The following is a 17,148-nucleotide window of genomic DNA, read 5'->3' as shown; positions in this document are numbered from 1 at the left end:
GCACCCCTACCAACCGCACCCCTACACCGCACCCCCTACACCGCACCCCTACACCGCACCCCTACACCGCACCCCTACACCGCACCCCTACACCGCACCCCTACACCGCACCCCTACACCGCACCCCTACACCGCACCCCTACACCGCACCCCTACACCGCACCCCTACACCGCTCCCCTACACCGCACCCCTACACCGCTCCCCTACACCGCTCCCCTACACCGCTCCCCTACACCGCACCCCTACACCGCACCCCTACACCGCTCCCCTACACCGCTCCCCTACACCGCTCCCCTACACCGCTCCCCTACACCGCTCCCCTACACCGCTCCCCTACACCGCTCCCCTACACCGCTCCCCTACACCGCTCCCCTACACCGCTCCCCTACACCGCTCCCCTACACCGCTCCCCTACACCGCTCCCCTACACCGCTCCCCTCCCTCTTCCATTTTTCATCTTCTATTTCTTTTCTATTTCATACACCCCTACACTCTCACATCTCTCATTCATTTCACATTCTTTTTTTCGCTCTTTTCTTTTTTTACTTTACACACCCTACTCTCACATCTTCCTCCACCCTTCCATTTTTTCTTCACTTCCATTTCTCATTTCACACGACTCCACATTCCTTCATTTCCACTTCACTCTCTCCTTTCACTCCACCACCACTACCACCTCACTTTCACACCTTTCCCCCTCTCTTTTCTTTTTTCATCACATCACTCATTCCCATTTCCCATTTCCTCACCATCTTCAACCATACATCACATTTCATTCACTCTTTTTCTCGACTTCCCTTTCCACTTTTCTTTTTTTCCATCATTCACTCCTCTACACCATTCTCCAACCATACTACTCCCATACTCCACACCCCTACCACTTTCTCCTTCACTTCCCATTTCCTCAACACTCTTTTTCACATTTCCACTCTCACTTCCCCACTCCCCAACTACAACACACTCTCAGACTCCTTTTCTTCACCCTTTACTACTACACTACTACACAACTACACAACGACATTTCACTTTCTCATCTTCTCTTTCTTTCTTCTTTCTACTTCCCCTCCTACTTTCATCACCACTTCACCATCCCTCTCCCCTCACTCCACTTACACATCACTTCTTTCACCTCTTCATCCCACTTCCATCCCTCATTCATACACTTTCACATCCTCTTCATTCATCTCACATTCACCCCCAAACACTTCTTCATCTCTTCACCTCATTCTACCTCTACCATACACCACGCTTCTTTTTTCTTTTTCCCTTTTCCCTTCTCTTTCTTCCATCCGCTCCTCTACTTCAACATTCCCCACCATCTCCATTCATACACTCATACATTCATACATTTCCTTTCTTCACTTCACTTCCCTCCCATCCCCTCATTCCACTCAAACCACATTTCCATTCTCCATCACTTTCTCTCAACCACTCACTCAACCCTCAACTCCTTTCTCTCTCTACTCACCACTTCATTCCTCTTTTCTTTTTCTTCTTTCTTTCCCACTTCTCACTCTCATTCACTCTTCACTTCCACAACTCATCCTACCTTCATCTCATTCTTTTCATCACACTCACATCTCCTCACTCCCTCCTTTCACTCTCATCTTCTCTACTCTTCAACCACCACACATCTTTTTCATCTTTTCATCTTTTCTTTTTTCTCTTTCATTTCTACTCTCACTTCATTCCTCACTCCACTCAACCACTCTCTCTTCCCACCTTCCCTCATTCCCACACCAACATCCAAACTTTTCATCTCTTCCACGCTACCAACCATCCATTTCCATTCACACATCTACTCAACTTCTCTACCCTACTTCACTACACACTCTTTTTATTTACTCTCTTCATCTCTTTCATTCGAACTTCCTTTTACCTCTCTACTCCTATTTCACTACACACTCATTCATTCTACTCTCTCTTTTCACTCTCACTTTTCGTTTTCACATCTACATACACCATTCATACCACACTTCTCATACATTCATCATTTCTATTCCATCTTTTCATCACCTCATTTTACACATCTACTCCTTTTTTACTACTCAACTCCCGACATTTACTCTTTCTCCTCACTCCCTTTTCACTTTCAACTACATCTTTTTTTCTTCGCTCTCTCATTCTTTCATCTTTCTTTTCTACTCGACTTCACTCCCCTCCTCATCTTTCATACAATTTTACTTTTACATTTCATTCTTTTCTTTCTTTTTACATACACCCTACTCTACTACATACTTCCATCCATTTCACTCCACTCCCTTACACTCCCCTACACTCCCCTACACCGCACCCCTACCGAACTCATTTCATCTTCACTTTTCTACCATACTACTCTCCTTTCTTTCCTTCTTTCCATTTCTTTCCTTTCCGTTTCTACTACTCTTCGCTTCTCCACAACACTCCCCACCAAACTCTTTTCCTCTTTCATTCACTTCAACTTCTTTCTCCTTCCATTCACTTCAACTCTCATTCACTCTCCATCTTTTCATCTCCATTCATACATACTCAACTTTCTTTTCTTTTCACTCCAACTCCATCTCCCTCTTCATCTCCCTCTTCATCACCACTCTTTTCTCAACCATTCACTCTACTCTCACACTCCCTCTCTTCTTTTCTTTTTTCTCACACCCTCTCCTTTCTCGACTCTACTCTCCTACCAACACTTTCCATTTCTCTCTATTTTTACTACTTTTTCTTACTTTCTACTCCCATTCACTCCATTTCACTCTTCACATCAACTTCCAACACTTTTCATCTTCTCATACACTTTTTTTTCCATTTCACATCCACTCCTTTTCCCTATACAACCACTCACTCATACTCCTTTTCCCTTCTCTACCATTCCCTTCAACTTCCCATTTCTTCCCACTCTTCTCATTACTCTTTTACTTCATTCATTCTCATCTCTTCTCTTACTTCCCTTTCTACGTTACTCTACTACTCTCCTCCCCATACTTTCATTTAACTTCCTTCTTTTTCACTTCCACTATTACCCAAACATCAACTTCATTCCATCTTCCTCTCTTCTTCAAACTACACATTCCTCTACCTTTCACTTTTCCTCTTTCTTCCACTTTCCTACTTCCCTCACACTACTCCCCATCTCTCATCTTCTACGCACCTACACTCAACCGCTTTTTTCCTTCATACTTCCTTCATACTACTCCCGACGCTTTTCTCCTACTCTACACCACCCCTTCCTTTCACTCCCGTTCTATTCCTCACTCTTTCATCTACCCATCACTCCTTCCTTTCACTCCCGTTCTACTCCCCACTCTTTCATCTACACTTCACTCCTTCCTTTCACTCCCGTTCTACTCCACATTCTACTTCTATTTTCTACATCATTTCTTTCTCATCACTACGCTCTACCACCCCACTTCCTCTTTATTTTCCTTTTTCTTTTCTCCATTTCACACTTACATCCCATATCTCCTTTCCCCTACACCTTTCCCGTACCGCCTATTTTCATTCTACCCTCAACTCTTTTCATCTCTTTTACTCCATAACCCTTTATGATTCCACTTCCTCTTCCTCTTCCTCTTCCTCTTCCTCTTCCTCTTCCTCTTCCTCTTCCTCTTCCTCTTCCTCTTCCTCTTTTCCATATCTTTCATACCACTCCCTCACCGCTCTCATTTCGATTTCATCCGCCATTCAACTTCCATTCACCCCCTACCCTCTTCATCTATTACACTTCTCCCCTCATCTTTCATATTTTCCGCGTCTCATTCATTCGTTTTCTTCATTTCATCTTTTCCTTACATCACTCACCGTTTCACTTCTCTTCTCCTTCCCTCTTATTTTCAACCCCTCTCTTTCCACATTTCTTCATCCCCTTTTCACCAACCTACCACCTCACCTATTTCTTATCTACATATTTTTCTCCTCTTTAAATTACAACAACACACTTCCAACTCCTCTTCTTTCAAACTTCTATTTCATCTTTCAATTATTACTTTTTTTTCTCTATTTCACCTCATTCATTCCTCTCTTTCTAACTCTTCTACCTCACTACTCTACTTCCTTCCTCCTTCTACCCCCACTTATTCTTCCACTTTACTACTATACCTTACTCCATACTTCTATTTCCGCCACTCTACTCTTCTACACCTTTTCTTTCATTGAAACCTCTTTACTATTCCCTTCTCCTTCACTCTACTTTTTCATTTCTTCTTACTTCACTCTTTCTTCACCATTCCTTTTCTTCTCGCTAACATATTTACACTTATTTTCATCACTCATCACTCTTTTACTAACCATTTTCACGATTCTTTTCTTCTATCCCTTTTTTACTTCTTTAATCTACAATGATTCTTTTACCTCAAAACTGACTTCTTCTTTTACCAACTATCTATTCTAAACCAATTACTAAACTTTATACAACGATTTTCTTCACTACTCTCTCACATATAACCAATATATTACTTAAATTATCTTTTCGCTTACCACTTTTACCTCCTTTCTCTTCCTTTCCTTAATTTACCATCGAGATCCATAAACAACTTCTTCTTTTCCCATCAAAAAACGACAACAACAATAAACAACAATAAACAACAACAACAATAAACAACAACAATTAACAACAACAATAAACAACAACAACAACAATTAACAACAACAATAAACAACAACAATAAACAACAACAATAAACAACAACAATAAACAACAACAATAAACAACAACAATAAACAACAACAATAAACAACAACAACAACAACAACAACAACAACAACAACAACAACAACAACAACAATAACAACAATAACAACAATAACAACAACAACAACAACAACAATAACAACAATAACGATAACAGCCACATATTCCTTTCAAACTACTTTATATTGGACACATCACTTTTATTCTCCCTTTTATCCTCTACTCACTCCTGCTAACTTTTTCCTTTTACTTCTCACATTCCTTTACAAACATACATTATCCTATTTAAAATTTATTATTACAAACTTTCAACTACATTATCTTATTTACAACTTATTATTAAATTCCTTTATTTACATTCCTTTATTTACATTCCTTTGTTTACTTTCCTTTATTTACATTCTTTTATTTACATTCTTTTATTTACATTCCTTTATTTACATTCCTTTATTTACATTCCTTTATTTACATTCCTTTATTTACACTTCTGATTTCACGTCCTTTACGACCCACTTACCCTACCTTCCTTACCTCACCACTTTTACCCCGTCGCATTTCGACGAATAATTCCTCTTTTCTCCGTTTTTAAAATCTATATCACTTCCGAACTCACTCAATAACCCCATTTCACCTCTACTTCCACCAAATCAGCCTTCATTCCCTTTTTTCTATCCTCTTTTTTCACCCACTATCCCCCCCCTTAACCCATCGCTTCTTCTCAATAAACTCGCATTTTGACCAACTTTAACATTTAATTTAACTTCAATATCTATTGCCATCCCTTATTTAATATTTCCCTTCCCTCTCCCTGCCTATTCACTTCCCTTGCCCTGCTTCTTCCATCACCCTCCTCGTTTACCATTCCCTCCACATTCCATCAATCCATACCACTTTGCCTGTATGTAAACACTCGCAAACCATTCCTTAATTTACATCTGCAAACCCATCCTCAGCATCCTATACAACGCCACAGAATATTTTAAGCTGCCATTCCCATCCATACATCTACCTCCGTACCCCATTCCGCCATCTCTACACCATCGCCCAGACATTCACTCAACAAACCCATACAAACAGACGTTAGACCCGCACATCTCATCTCTTTGCCCCTCTGTATATCCCTCAATATCAACTTCGACTCAAAAAACTCAAAGCTACCCTTCTTTATTTAACTATTTCTCTCTATTTTACTACTTCTTTTTCATTTTCGACACTTTTCACTTTTTTAAATTTTGAGAAATTCCTCCCCAACATGAAATAATCGCGTGCCTGCAAACATTTTTTTGGAATTTGATTTTTTTGCTCTCTCGAGGACCATGTACTTTGGGACCGTTACAAGTTGACATTACAAGAAAAGGAGCACTCTAACGTAGATTCATAATGTTTTATCACCAAAAGGCACACCATTCGCCAGAAATACATCAGTATATCGAAAAAATGCGAAAACCTAAAACCCTGAGATCACTCGTTTTCGTTACAAATTATATACCGTTATATGCGCATCCATCTCTACCCTACGATTGTGCTTTTGTATTCTACCACCAGCTCCACAGCATATTCTACGAGACGTTGTACACTCACTTTTGGCAAGATCACAAACTACGATTACATGATATCTCAGAACACTACACCCTTAAACCTACTCAACTGCAAAGTCCCACGGCTTCTATAAATCTATACTACATATCACTCGCCTCACCTTCTATCAACACCTTGTTCAATCCACACTCCTCCACATACGTGCCCAGTACAAACCTGTACACAGGCACCCGCTCATCGTAACCGCACACTCGCTTACACATCACACTGCCCAACCATTGCCCAAATACTTCAAACTTGCGGTACCCAGGTAACACCCTACTCACCATATCGTGAACATCCCCTTTCTCGTACACACAGTACAACAGGAGCACCAACAGCCGGAACTCATTCAAATCAAAACAGTCCCCCCGACCATGCCCGTCCTCCCAAAGTGTACCTGAAACAACTTCCAGCATGCGTCGGTGCGACCGCACAAATATCTCCTTGTCTAACATTCTTGAATACCTGCTATACGGCTCTCTGTTCCCCCACTCCATATCAATTCCGAATGGTTTCGATAGTCGACCTTCAAACACTAACGTCGCCACGTTTGCTTTCGACCGGACCACTGCATGCCAAAAGTATGCCCATTGCAACAATACTCTTGACGTCACGTCGTCATTGCATGTAATCCCCTCAATCGTCTCCGTGTACTCTGATTCCATCGCTTCCTCATATAGTCTCCTCCACACCGCCTTCTGCCGCAGCACATGTTGCACGATGTTATGTCCTCGCCCCAGCTGCGCAAAATTAAAGAGGTGTCTCATATTTTGCCGTGCCGGGACAAGTCGAAGAAGCGCAAGTGCCTCCAGGATGATTTTTCCCATGTGTTTCCCAAACGTCTCACACTGGCAATACTCGTTCGACATGAAACAGGTGCGACAAACACTCTGCGGTAGGTTCATTTCCGCAGCTGTGAGTATGTGGTCAGCCGGCACCCCGTATATCAGATCCTTCATTCGGGGCAGGTCTGCCGATGTGCTATCGAACAATAACGTACGCAACTCGCTCGCATACAGTCCCGTAGTTTTGTTTTGAATGTTGTCGAGAATAAAGTCAAACATCCGCGAATGACCTTGATACTCCTCCTCATCTCCCTCCTCTTCCGAAGGCACGTTTACCCTTACACTGTGTACAGCACTGCGCACCTCGCCAATCTCCCTCGGACAACTTTGCTCCTCCCACGAGTTGCAACACAGCTGGTGGTCTGGTGCTGGCACCGAGTAGAACGACGCCACTGTTTCCGTTATACACTTGCTCCAGTTCACATTCCCACCATTTTTTCATAACTCATCCCTTTCTTTACTTTTTTATCTAACTTAACCTTCATGTTACCAGTCCTTTGCATCACTCATCCCCACTCGTTCCTTCTTCACTTCTTGCGTTTCACACAACACACATCACATTCATTCCCATCACTCTTCTTCTTTCAAACAGCTCGCTCCTTTACCTTCGTCACACCTCACTCCTCTGCTTCTCAAATCATCGTCTGTGAAATATAGATCAATATTGCGAGAGAAGACATCACAGATGACTTAGAAGAGCTAGGAACAAAACAATTGGTAACGATACGGCAAAAGGAATGAAGTCAGATGAAGCCTTATTAAATATCAATCGAGCCTGAAAAGAAATCTGTTGATAATCTATCGTAAGACGTTTACAATTCAGTAATCTGAATACGAAAGAGCGGGGAATGGAATAAGAAATGGCATTTGTACTATGAATTCTAAGTGAGCGGCCATCTAGCGTAATGACACACAAAACATGATCAGCTAAGGATGAGTAATCTCTCACTCATCCACCTCTCTTAAGGTTAAATAGATGCAGGAGAACAGGTATAGATACTGACATCTTTTCCTCATATTAATCTAAATCCAATTAGCTTATTTCACTCTATGATATGGAAATCAAGGACTTGTATACCTCTATAACTGACCATCATAATGTTGTCACAATGTCTGATCTTGTTACTCTCGACAACCCGGAAGAACTCCCCCTTCGAATTATTTCCTCACTACCCTTCATCACTTATCCGTTCTATCGTTTGTGTGTTCTGCGCCAGAGCTGCAATATTGCAAGTGCAAGAAAAGCTTATCGCTCTTATCGGCCACGCGCGCTGTGAAAAACTTATTCCACGTTGCTGATGATCATTTCTACAATGCACTCACGTGCTACGGTAATCGCCATATCCCATCGAATTCACTTCTATGTCACCTGAGACTTCACACACACTTATAGCTGCACATTTTTTTATTTAAATCGCTCACAAAGGACACAAGAGATCCACATCATTATTTTTCTTCAGCTTTGAGTGTTTTTCTCCTCATAGAGAATTTTTGGAACCCAAATATAAGGTGTTATAGATCAGCGGAATATCTATTGCTGGCCAATGTTGCAGCTTTACAGCTCTTCTTTTTCGCAAGAAATATCAACCCCAGAAGTCTCACGTGACTGCCCTGACCAAGGCACACCACATAGTAAATCCACCTCCAGAAAAGTCACGGTAATGCGTGCGCCACCGCGAACGTCACGTGGCGGCGTAAGAATAGTTGAGTTCCAGAGTCTTAAATACCTTGTGCTATGTTACCAGCTTAAAACGCTGAACAATTAATTGCCTATCTCTTAAGGCTGCATCTAACTTTTTTTGGTGTTACTGCTCAAGTCCCATATCTCTTATAGTTCTTTATCATCCGCTAATTCAGCATACAGTGCTAGGAGAGCTTCAAGCTGTAAGACGTAAAAGACTTCCAAAGACGCATTCTTTGATATGCGATACAGATATTTATCGCTAACACTAATAAGAATACGTAATCCGAAAACTTCTTGAAAAGCTGGTGATAATCACCCGGCGTAGTTTAGCCTCTGAGTGACATATTCGCCGGTGAACCCGAATGCTTTGGTTCCTTCCGGCAAAAACCATCTCTCTTGGCTTCAGTAATAGAAATGCCGCCCATACCCATGTGAAATTTATTTTCACAAAATTCGCGCATTAAACTCTACAAACAGCGTTGATTAAATTCTCTTTCAACACACATAGATTGTGTTAACAAGACGGCAAGTTGACTAATCATTCCGAAATAAGTGCCGTTGGACAGCATTTAGATAATGGCATGTATCTACTCTTGGCAGTAGATCGCACGCGTAACACTCCTGTTGAAAATCTAATTTGTCTTTTACAGTATTTATGATTAGAATCAATTTGTCAAGATAGGAGCTATTTTACTTGCTTCGGGAATACAAGAGCTTGAGACAACATCTAGTTGTGTGGAAAAAGTGAGAAAGAATGATTGTGAACATGTAGTAATCATCCATAAAGTGGTAGAATACTGAGTTATGCTTCAGCGGCGGCTAAAGCAACTCATTTTTTACAAAAGTAGTAGCATACATTCAACAGTTGGAACAATCATTTTTTTATGTAATTTCTTTTTTTAAAAACATCGAATGTGATGCTTCAAATACTGATATCAACATGTTCTACATGGTATTATGTTGTCTGTTGAATTTTAAAAGATAAAGATTTTAATCATGAAGATTTCTCTCTGACTTTGTTCCAAGAATTTCCAAAAATATGCCGTGGATTACAATTTTTAACCTGAATAGAAAAAGACATGAGCAAGTATTTATTAGTAGAAAGTAGATAGATTAAACAAATGAGAGCTAAGCCTTAACGTTTCTCATTCAAAAAAAAATTTCCTTTGCAGAATTCATAAGAATCTTAATTCGGTGTATAAATATCAATATACTGGATTTTCAGATCTTGTTCAAACATGTTTCAGGCCAAGAAACCTGTGGAAGAATCTATAAGTTTAATTCAACTGGCGTTGCGAGATCTCCATATTACTGCAGTGTAGTTAACCTCATAATCGATCTCATCAATTTTCAAATTCCTCTATTGGTCGTGAATAATCTTGAGATATTTTAGCTTGGGTGACTGCTGATAACACGATTTTCAATTTCTTGTTAATTTAGTCTTTATTTGTCTCTTCTAGTAGTTTTAAGTGTCTCTAGTTTTCTCTGGAAGTCAATGTAAATCATTTGCAACCAAGATTAATATATAAATCTTTTTCCACGGTAACATCTTGGTGCTTAAGAAGATTGGCTTCCATTCAGAAAAAGAAATCATTTTAATAACTCTTTTTGATTACTGCCAGTCATTAGAGATTTACTATATAAAAGCAGAAAAAAAAGAGTAGATAGTAACATAAATGAATTTCTTTTTCATAAGACACTTAAACGGGCTGTAATGTAGTTCCCTAATTGTAACAGGAAGTACAAAACCGTATAATCTCGGAGGGACAAGTTTGAGTTTCCATAAGTGGTGGTGGGCTACCACTTCATCACACTAGTCCTAATTTCGGCTTATACTGGATCGAAAGTGACAGCAGAAAGATTAATTGCGGTAAGTTAAAGTCGTGCTGATGCTTTCTAATGTATTCTCTAGTTTTGAAATTCGTCGGTGATACTTTTGTTTTCACAAGAGGTTAGCAGCACGAGTTTCTTTGAAAATACACGACTCAGCTATGCTATTGGCTCTTAATTATTCAAGGTAATTTAAAGGCCACTAACAGTAACATTTGTGGCATCCTTTTTGTCTAATTTTGATTGTTCGATTTCCTCTGCTTCTAGCTGAGACGATGTGGAAGCATTTTCTATATATTCAATTTTCCTGTCAAGTTTAGATTTTCCAACAATAGATAGAAAAATAAGTTTGATTGTATTTCTTCCCTGCCAGAGAGGGAACAGAATAATTAACAGTGCGGCAACTATGAGCCATATCATCATAATAACCATGAAAGCAGTAAATGATCCTTTGCTAAAATCACCTCCCCAACCGTACAAGGCACAAGTAACGACCACATACACGCCCAATAAAACAACGGAGTTGACTGCTAAACTCAAATAACTTTGATGAGCCAAAACTTTTTCGTCGGCTTCAGTCAGTACTAATGCCTTTTCTTCCTCGTAATCAACGTCATCTGCTACTTTGATCGCACCCCTTAGTAATGTAAGGTCAAATGATTCCTTTTTTGGTGTCAGTAGAGAAAACACTATGATATAGATAAGACCTGAAAATAAGCTTACAATATTGCCAATGAATGTAGCTTCTGTGGTCATTACCGTATTTTTGTCAACAACGTGGTCTGCATAAACGTATGTCGATCCAAGCCAGCAAACAATTCCAGTAATAGTGCCTAAAGGTGCACCAATTAGCAGACCAAATTTCGTCATTCCTGGCCAAAATAGGCAAAGAACTACAGCACCTACCTCAGGATTGAGAAGTATTCCTAAGAAGCTTAATAACCAACCTACGGTAACTCCTATGTAGTTGAATACCACAGATAAAACGCCCATAAAAATACCGAATGCTACGACAGAAATATGAGAAGCCCTAACCAATTGCTTCCCGGTAGCATTCGGATTGAAATAAGCTCTATAAATATCATATGTTGTAATCGAAGAAAATGCAATTAATTCAGCAGACGTTGCAGAAGTGACAGACATAAACAACATAAGCAGTCCTGCTGCCGCGCCACTCTTGCCTAGAATGGCAGCTAGTCCATATATGACTGGCATACTTGCATTGATGTCGGCACTCGATAACTCATTAGGAAACGTTACCGAAACAGGATTTGTGAGCAGTGCCCTACAAGCCAATCCAGCGGAAGAACCTAAGGCCCAAGGGATAACCCACCAACATAATCCACCCATTGTATATCCAAGAAAAACACTTTTTGAATCTGAAGCAATTGCTCTTTGTGAATATCCCGGGTCTCCTAAAACAGATGACATACCCCCTAGTGTAACAGACCATGACAGCAAAATCATATCGCGACTCTTGAATGAAAGGTAACTTTTACCGAGAGCCACAGGGTAGACCTCCTGAATATCTCTTAAGAGCTCCCACATCCTTCCGGGAGATCCAATAAGTGATGAACTACAATAAGTTGTGTAAACTGATACAATTAAAATCAGATAAATGATCACAGTATGAACCCAATCCGAGATAAATGTAGCCTTTAGACCACCCAAAGCCGTATAAACGATTACGTTCAGGGGAAGAAGAAAGCTTGCAGCCACCACATGCATTCCTGTGCTAGCAGCAAACCCTTGGGAACCGCCCAGCAATAACAAGGAAGATATAATTATGTTGGTTGCAGCGCAGTAACATAAATATAACAGGTGACCAGATTTACCAAATCTGATGAAAAACGTCTCACAAACAGTATGTGCTCCTGGTGCATACTTCTTAATATTGAGTGCTAAAAATACGAATAAAGTGACTTGCACGGTTCCTCCAACGCCGTACATCCAGCTACCCATTATACCATATTCATATGCCCATGTACCACTGACTAATAGCGTTGCAGGCCATGTCCAAGCTGAAATGGTTGAACTTGCAATTAAGCCGGATCCCACATTTCTCGACGCTGTAGAAAATCTTTCAGAGTTCTGAACCTGCCCAGCATGCTTAGACATTAATTTTGAAATAGCAACCATTAGGATCGCAAATGCCGCGCCTAATCCAAGCGCAAACCCGTAACCATATCCCTGACTTAAAATTGGGTCCATAACTTCTTCACGCTGCTTTTTTTTTTGAATCTTTGTATGATTTGAATGTGAATTGTCTTCTTTTCCGGCAGATAATGGACAAAGAGAGGTGGAATTTATATGAGTTTAGTTCAATCTTTAATCAAACTATTTTTATCGTGATTTGTCTTACAAGAGGAAAATATAGATAATATCCCTGCTCCTGCTCTCTGTATCCTCTAGTTTCAACGATTGATCACATACATTCAACTATCTCCAAACAAAAGAGATATAAGCAGCCTATGAATCTACGATACCACTTATCTGGTACTCTTGATGAAAAATCGAAGCCAAATCGCTGAAGATTAGAAGGGCTATGGCATATGCGTAGTTGCAGCCAATTAAACATGACTACTGAGGAACATGAAATTGATAAAAGGTAAAGTTATTAGATTGAAATTTTTCTGTTACCTATCAGGAATGTCTTCGATGACGCAGAAGTGCGATAAAAATACCGCGCGGGGATGTCATTATCAAGGGGAGAAAAAGGGTGGCGCTTATCAGTCTCCCGTTATCAGTCGCTCCTTTTCACGCTTCCAAAGACCTGAAAACGTGCAAGAACAGCATGAATGATAGAGTAGTGGCCGATTTTTAATCTAGAACCGCGCAAGAGTCGTGACGGCTAATCTTCAAGAATTAAAGATATAGTTAAGTCAGATCGGGGTGCTTTGATGTGAATGGTTTCTTTATTCATAATTCAGTGGAGAAAAAATCATTTATTTAACAAAGAACTAACGAAATGAAGCTTTCCAAGTCTTCATTGTGAAATATTGTCGGGAACGAATTTATACAATGAGGACTTGGAAAACTGTTGCTGAAGAAAAGAGAAAACAAATTGGAGAATCAATTCCAGCGAAATGGAGAGTAAAGGATATCACAGCAGCCATGCTGAAAGATGGCTATACGAATACTAAAGAATATATCGATAGTTTACTGTCTCGACAGGAATTAGCAATTACTAACATGACTGCAACCGAACTCTCTCAAAGAATAGCCGGTGGTGAGCTGTCCTCATGGGACGTATGCTATGCATTTTGCCATAGGGCAGCACTTGCTCATCAAATACTCAATTGCTGTGTCGAAATATTTTTTGACCAGGCATTACAGAGAGCAAAAGAGTTGGATGATTACCTATCGACACATGGCACTACGGTCGGCTCTCTTCACGGAGTTCCCATCTCACTTAAAGATCAAGTGAATTTGCCTGGTATTGATACTACCATTGGATATGTTGGTTATGTCGGGCAGGAAGTTAAGACCAAGTCTTTGCTTGCTCAGGTTTTGGAGGATAAGGGTGCCGTCTTTTATGTAAAGACTGCTGTCCCCATGGCCATGATGGCACCGGAAACTCAATCAAATTTACTTGGTACTACATTGAATAGTATTAACATAGCATTCTCCAGTGGTGGAAGCTCTGGAGGTGAAGGTGCATTAATCGGCGCTCATGGGTCTATTCTAGGTGTAGGTACAGATATTGGTGGAAGTATTAGAATTCCTGCTTCTTTTCAGGGCCTATACGGTTTGAGGCCTTCTCACGGAAGGATTCCTTATATGGGTATCGCCAATTCATACAAAGGGCAAGAGGTTATTCCATCGGTTATAGGACCATTGGCAACTTCTTTAGAAGATATTGTGTTGTTTACCAAATCCGTTATCGAATCAAACACCTGGGAGCGGGATCCTAAGGTAGTTCCGATCCCTTGGCGTGACACATCATATTTGAAACATCAAACTTTGCGTTTTGCAGTTATGTGGTGGGATGGATCTATCATGGTTCATCCTCCTATATCAAGAGCTCTTCAAATGGTTGTTCGAGCGGTTGAAAAAGGGTCCCACGAAGTCATTGATTGGAATTTCGAGCACCATGCAGACGTCCTTGATCTAGCAACAGAAACATTCTCAGCAGATCATGGTCAAGAAATTAAAGATATATGCGCTTTAAGTGGTGAGCCTGTGGCGGATTGTGTAAAATCACTGGTGGATTATAACCCTATGGAGCGACCTATCTCTGTGGAAAAGTGGTGGAAAATTGGGGAGCGTAAATCAGAATTAAGGGAAAAGTTCCTGAGTTACTGGGCCCACACTTCAACAAAGACAACGGATGGTAAGCCAATCGACGCATTAATCTGTCCCGTATGGCCAACAGCTGGCTTCAAAAAAAATGACGGAAAGTGTATTGCATTGAACTATACAACTCCCTTCAATGTTATTGATTGCGCTAGTGTCGTTTTCCCAGTCACAACCGTTGATAAAAATATTGACAAGGTAGACAACGAATATATTCCGGTCAGTGAACTCGATAAGAAACTTAAAAATTATTACGATCCTAACGAGTTTGATAAGATGCCTGTTTGTGTTCAGATAGTTTGTCCAAAATTTGAGGAAGAGAAGGTACTTGAAATATCGTCAATCATTAAGGATTTATTAGCTTAGCAATAACTTATATACGAACACATGCTTTTGTCTCTGTGAAACTACGTAAAAGATTCATCTTCGGAAAGCGACGCCAAATAAGGTGAAGTCTTCATGGTATAGCGACCATAGATGCTTAGAAACAGTATATCTGTAATAAAACCGAAAAAATAGGCAGTTATTACTGGGAAGTCAAGGTTTCTTTGACACTATCTTGAATTGTCTTCGATACCTAAAAGATTAGAAAATCTTCTTTCGAAACTCTAAAACTATGGGATTAACGTATCCAGGGGAAAGGAAACGATTATTAAATCACTTTTCCCAACTCAAGATACCTATATTTCAAATTATAGCTTACTAGATAAAACGAGACATTGTAAATCGTACAAATACGTTCCTTATTCCATGTTGACTACATCATTCACTCTTCTCTTAATGTATTAATGTAACAGCAAGTGAAATAAAATCGAAACTTTCCTTGATCTGAACAATGGTTTTAAGTAGAGATCATTTGATGAAAAACAATCTACTCCCAGTTTCATAATAAGGAACTTGACGGGAGATCTAACACAAATAGGCGGCGCAATAATAATTCATTCCCCGTACGGATTATTGTTCATCTTATGCAACTGCGACCTTGAAGAACTGCTATCGAACTTGTGTTATCTCTATCTTCAGCAAATATTGAAGAGCAGACTTGAACCTTTTCGACATAGTCTCTGTTGTGTATTAAACTCCACATGCACTCCTTCCCAAAATACGAAGCAGGAGCTCTTAAAAGGAAATTTGCTAAGATTCTCGAACCTTAATAACTAAAACGAATATTTCTCCAGCCCTTACCTGAATTCGAGGATCCCAGAGTATTATCTGCTTGGCCCTTTACGGCAAGATCACCCAAAAGAGCAACATACTTAGAGTACCACTTCTAACGTGAATTAATACATCGCCTTTCACTTTAGACAATGTTGCAGTTTTATAATACCTCGGGGCTCGAACACTGTGATCAGTAGGCACCCCAGCGTCATTTAGTGGCCAGCATTCTATTAAAATTGGCTAAGATGTAGGAAACGGTCCTTTAATTACAGCAAGTCTTCTGAGGACACTCTTGTCTAAACGTAGAACTTCATGTCGTTCACAAGAAAATGGTTTTTTGCATTCGAGCCGCACTAAGACTATATAATACACTATACCAAGATCGAGTAACAGAGACGAATAACGAATAGACACACAAGTACATTTACGAATACGTTACAAAAACAACGTACTGCGTGACAATAGTTTTTGAGAAAATAATATCTTTAACGGAATGAAACGAATGCAACTAAGAAGCACATATTATAAGCAAAAACCAAACACGTCGAAACTGTCTAATGATTATCTGCGCTTTACACGTTTGTAATGGTTTGAGGTCAGTGCAATAGCATATCTTTTAACATTTCTATGTATATTTTGAGAGAAGAAAGAGGCAAACCCATGAGCAGCTAAACAATGGCTCAAATTACAAAGATGAGCAAAGAAGATAAAATTCACTATAGACCTGAACTGCACCGAAACATTGGTCCCTGAATCCCCTGACAACATTCAGAAGAGTCCACAAGCATTCAAGGTGATACCAATGGAAATGAAGCAGAGCATCTCTCTGCTGAACACGGTCTCGGAAGGAGTTTATCGGACAACTCTCGCAGTAGCACATGGCTGTCGTTAAATGATAGACCAGAACACATAGAGCCTCTTGTGAAACCAATTGAAATACGATAGCATATAATTATTCCACATGTCAAGTGTCCTTCCTTGGCAAATGGCATAGAAGGCATGCTCGGAGTAAACCGGGAGTGAAGTTTAATAAAAACACGAAACATGCATCATGTCTTGGACAAAATCTTTTTTCTTAACATGGCTGTCT

At 40.2% G+C, this 17,148-nt stretch overlaps 3 protein-coding genes across 3 annotated transcripts; 1 reads left to right on the top strand and 2 right to left on the bottom strand.

The window, feature by feature from the left end:
• Positions 1-6,343: 6,343 nt before the first annotated feature.
• On the bottom strand, positions 6,344-7,309 carry HG535_0F06360 (uncharacterized protein; the record flags this gene model as incomplete). The annotated part of the gene is made up of 1 exon (XM_037289954.1): positions 6,344-7,309. One exon carries the CDS (start codon positions 7,307-7,309, stop codon positions 6,344-6,346), a length of 966 nt encoding a protein of 321 aa, XP_037145849.1.
• Positions 7,310-10,796: 3,487 nt separating this feature from the next.
• Positions 10,797-12,815, bottom strand: HG535_0F06350 (sodium:solute symporter family protein; the record flags this gene model as incomplete). Its single annotated transcript, XM_037289953.1, has 1 exon — positions 10,797-12,815. One exon carries the CDS (start codon positions 12,813-12,815, stop codon positions 10,797-10,799), a length of 2,019 nt encoding a protein of 672 aa, XP_037145848.1.
• An 810-nt stretch (positions 12,816-13,625) lies between these two features.
• Positions 13,626-15,266, top strand: HG535_0F06340 (uncharacterized protein; the record flags this gene model as incomplete). Its single annotated transcript, XM_037289952.1, has 1 exon — positions 13,626-15,266. The coding sequence occupies one exon, from the start codon at positions 13,626-13,628 to the stop codon at positions 15,264-15,266; it is 1,641 nt and encodes a 546-aa protein (XP_037145847.1).
• Positions 15,267-17,148: the final 1,882 nt, after the last annotated feature.

The sequence above is a fragment of the Zygotorulaspora mrakii genome, chromosome 6 (assembly GCF_013402915.1).
Source record: "Zygotorulaspora mrakii chromosome 6, complete sequence".
Taxonomy (NCBI): domain Eukaryota; kingdom Fungi; phylum Ascomycota; class Saccharomycetes; order Saccharomycetales; family Saccharomycetaceae; genus Zygotorulaspora; species Zygotorulaspora mrakii.
Note: the sequence above shows the minus strand (reverse complement) of the source record. Positions and strands in the feature narration are given on the sequence as shown.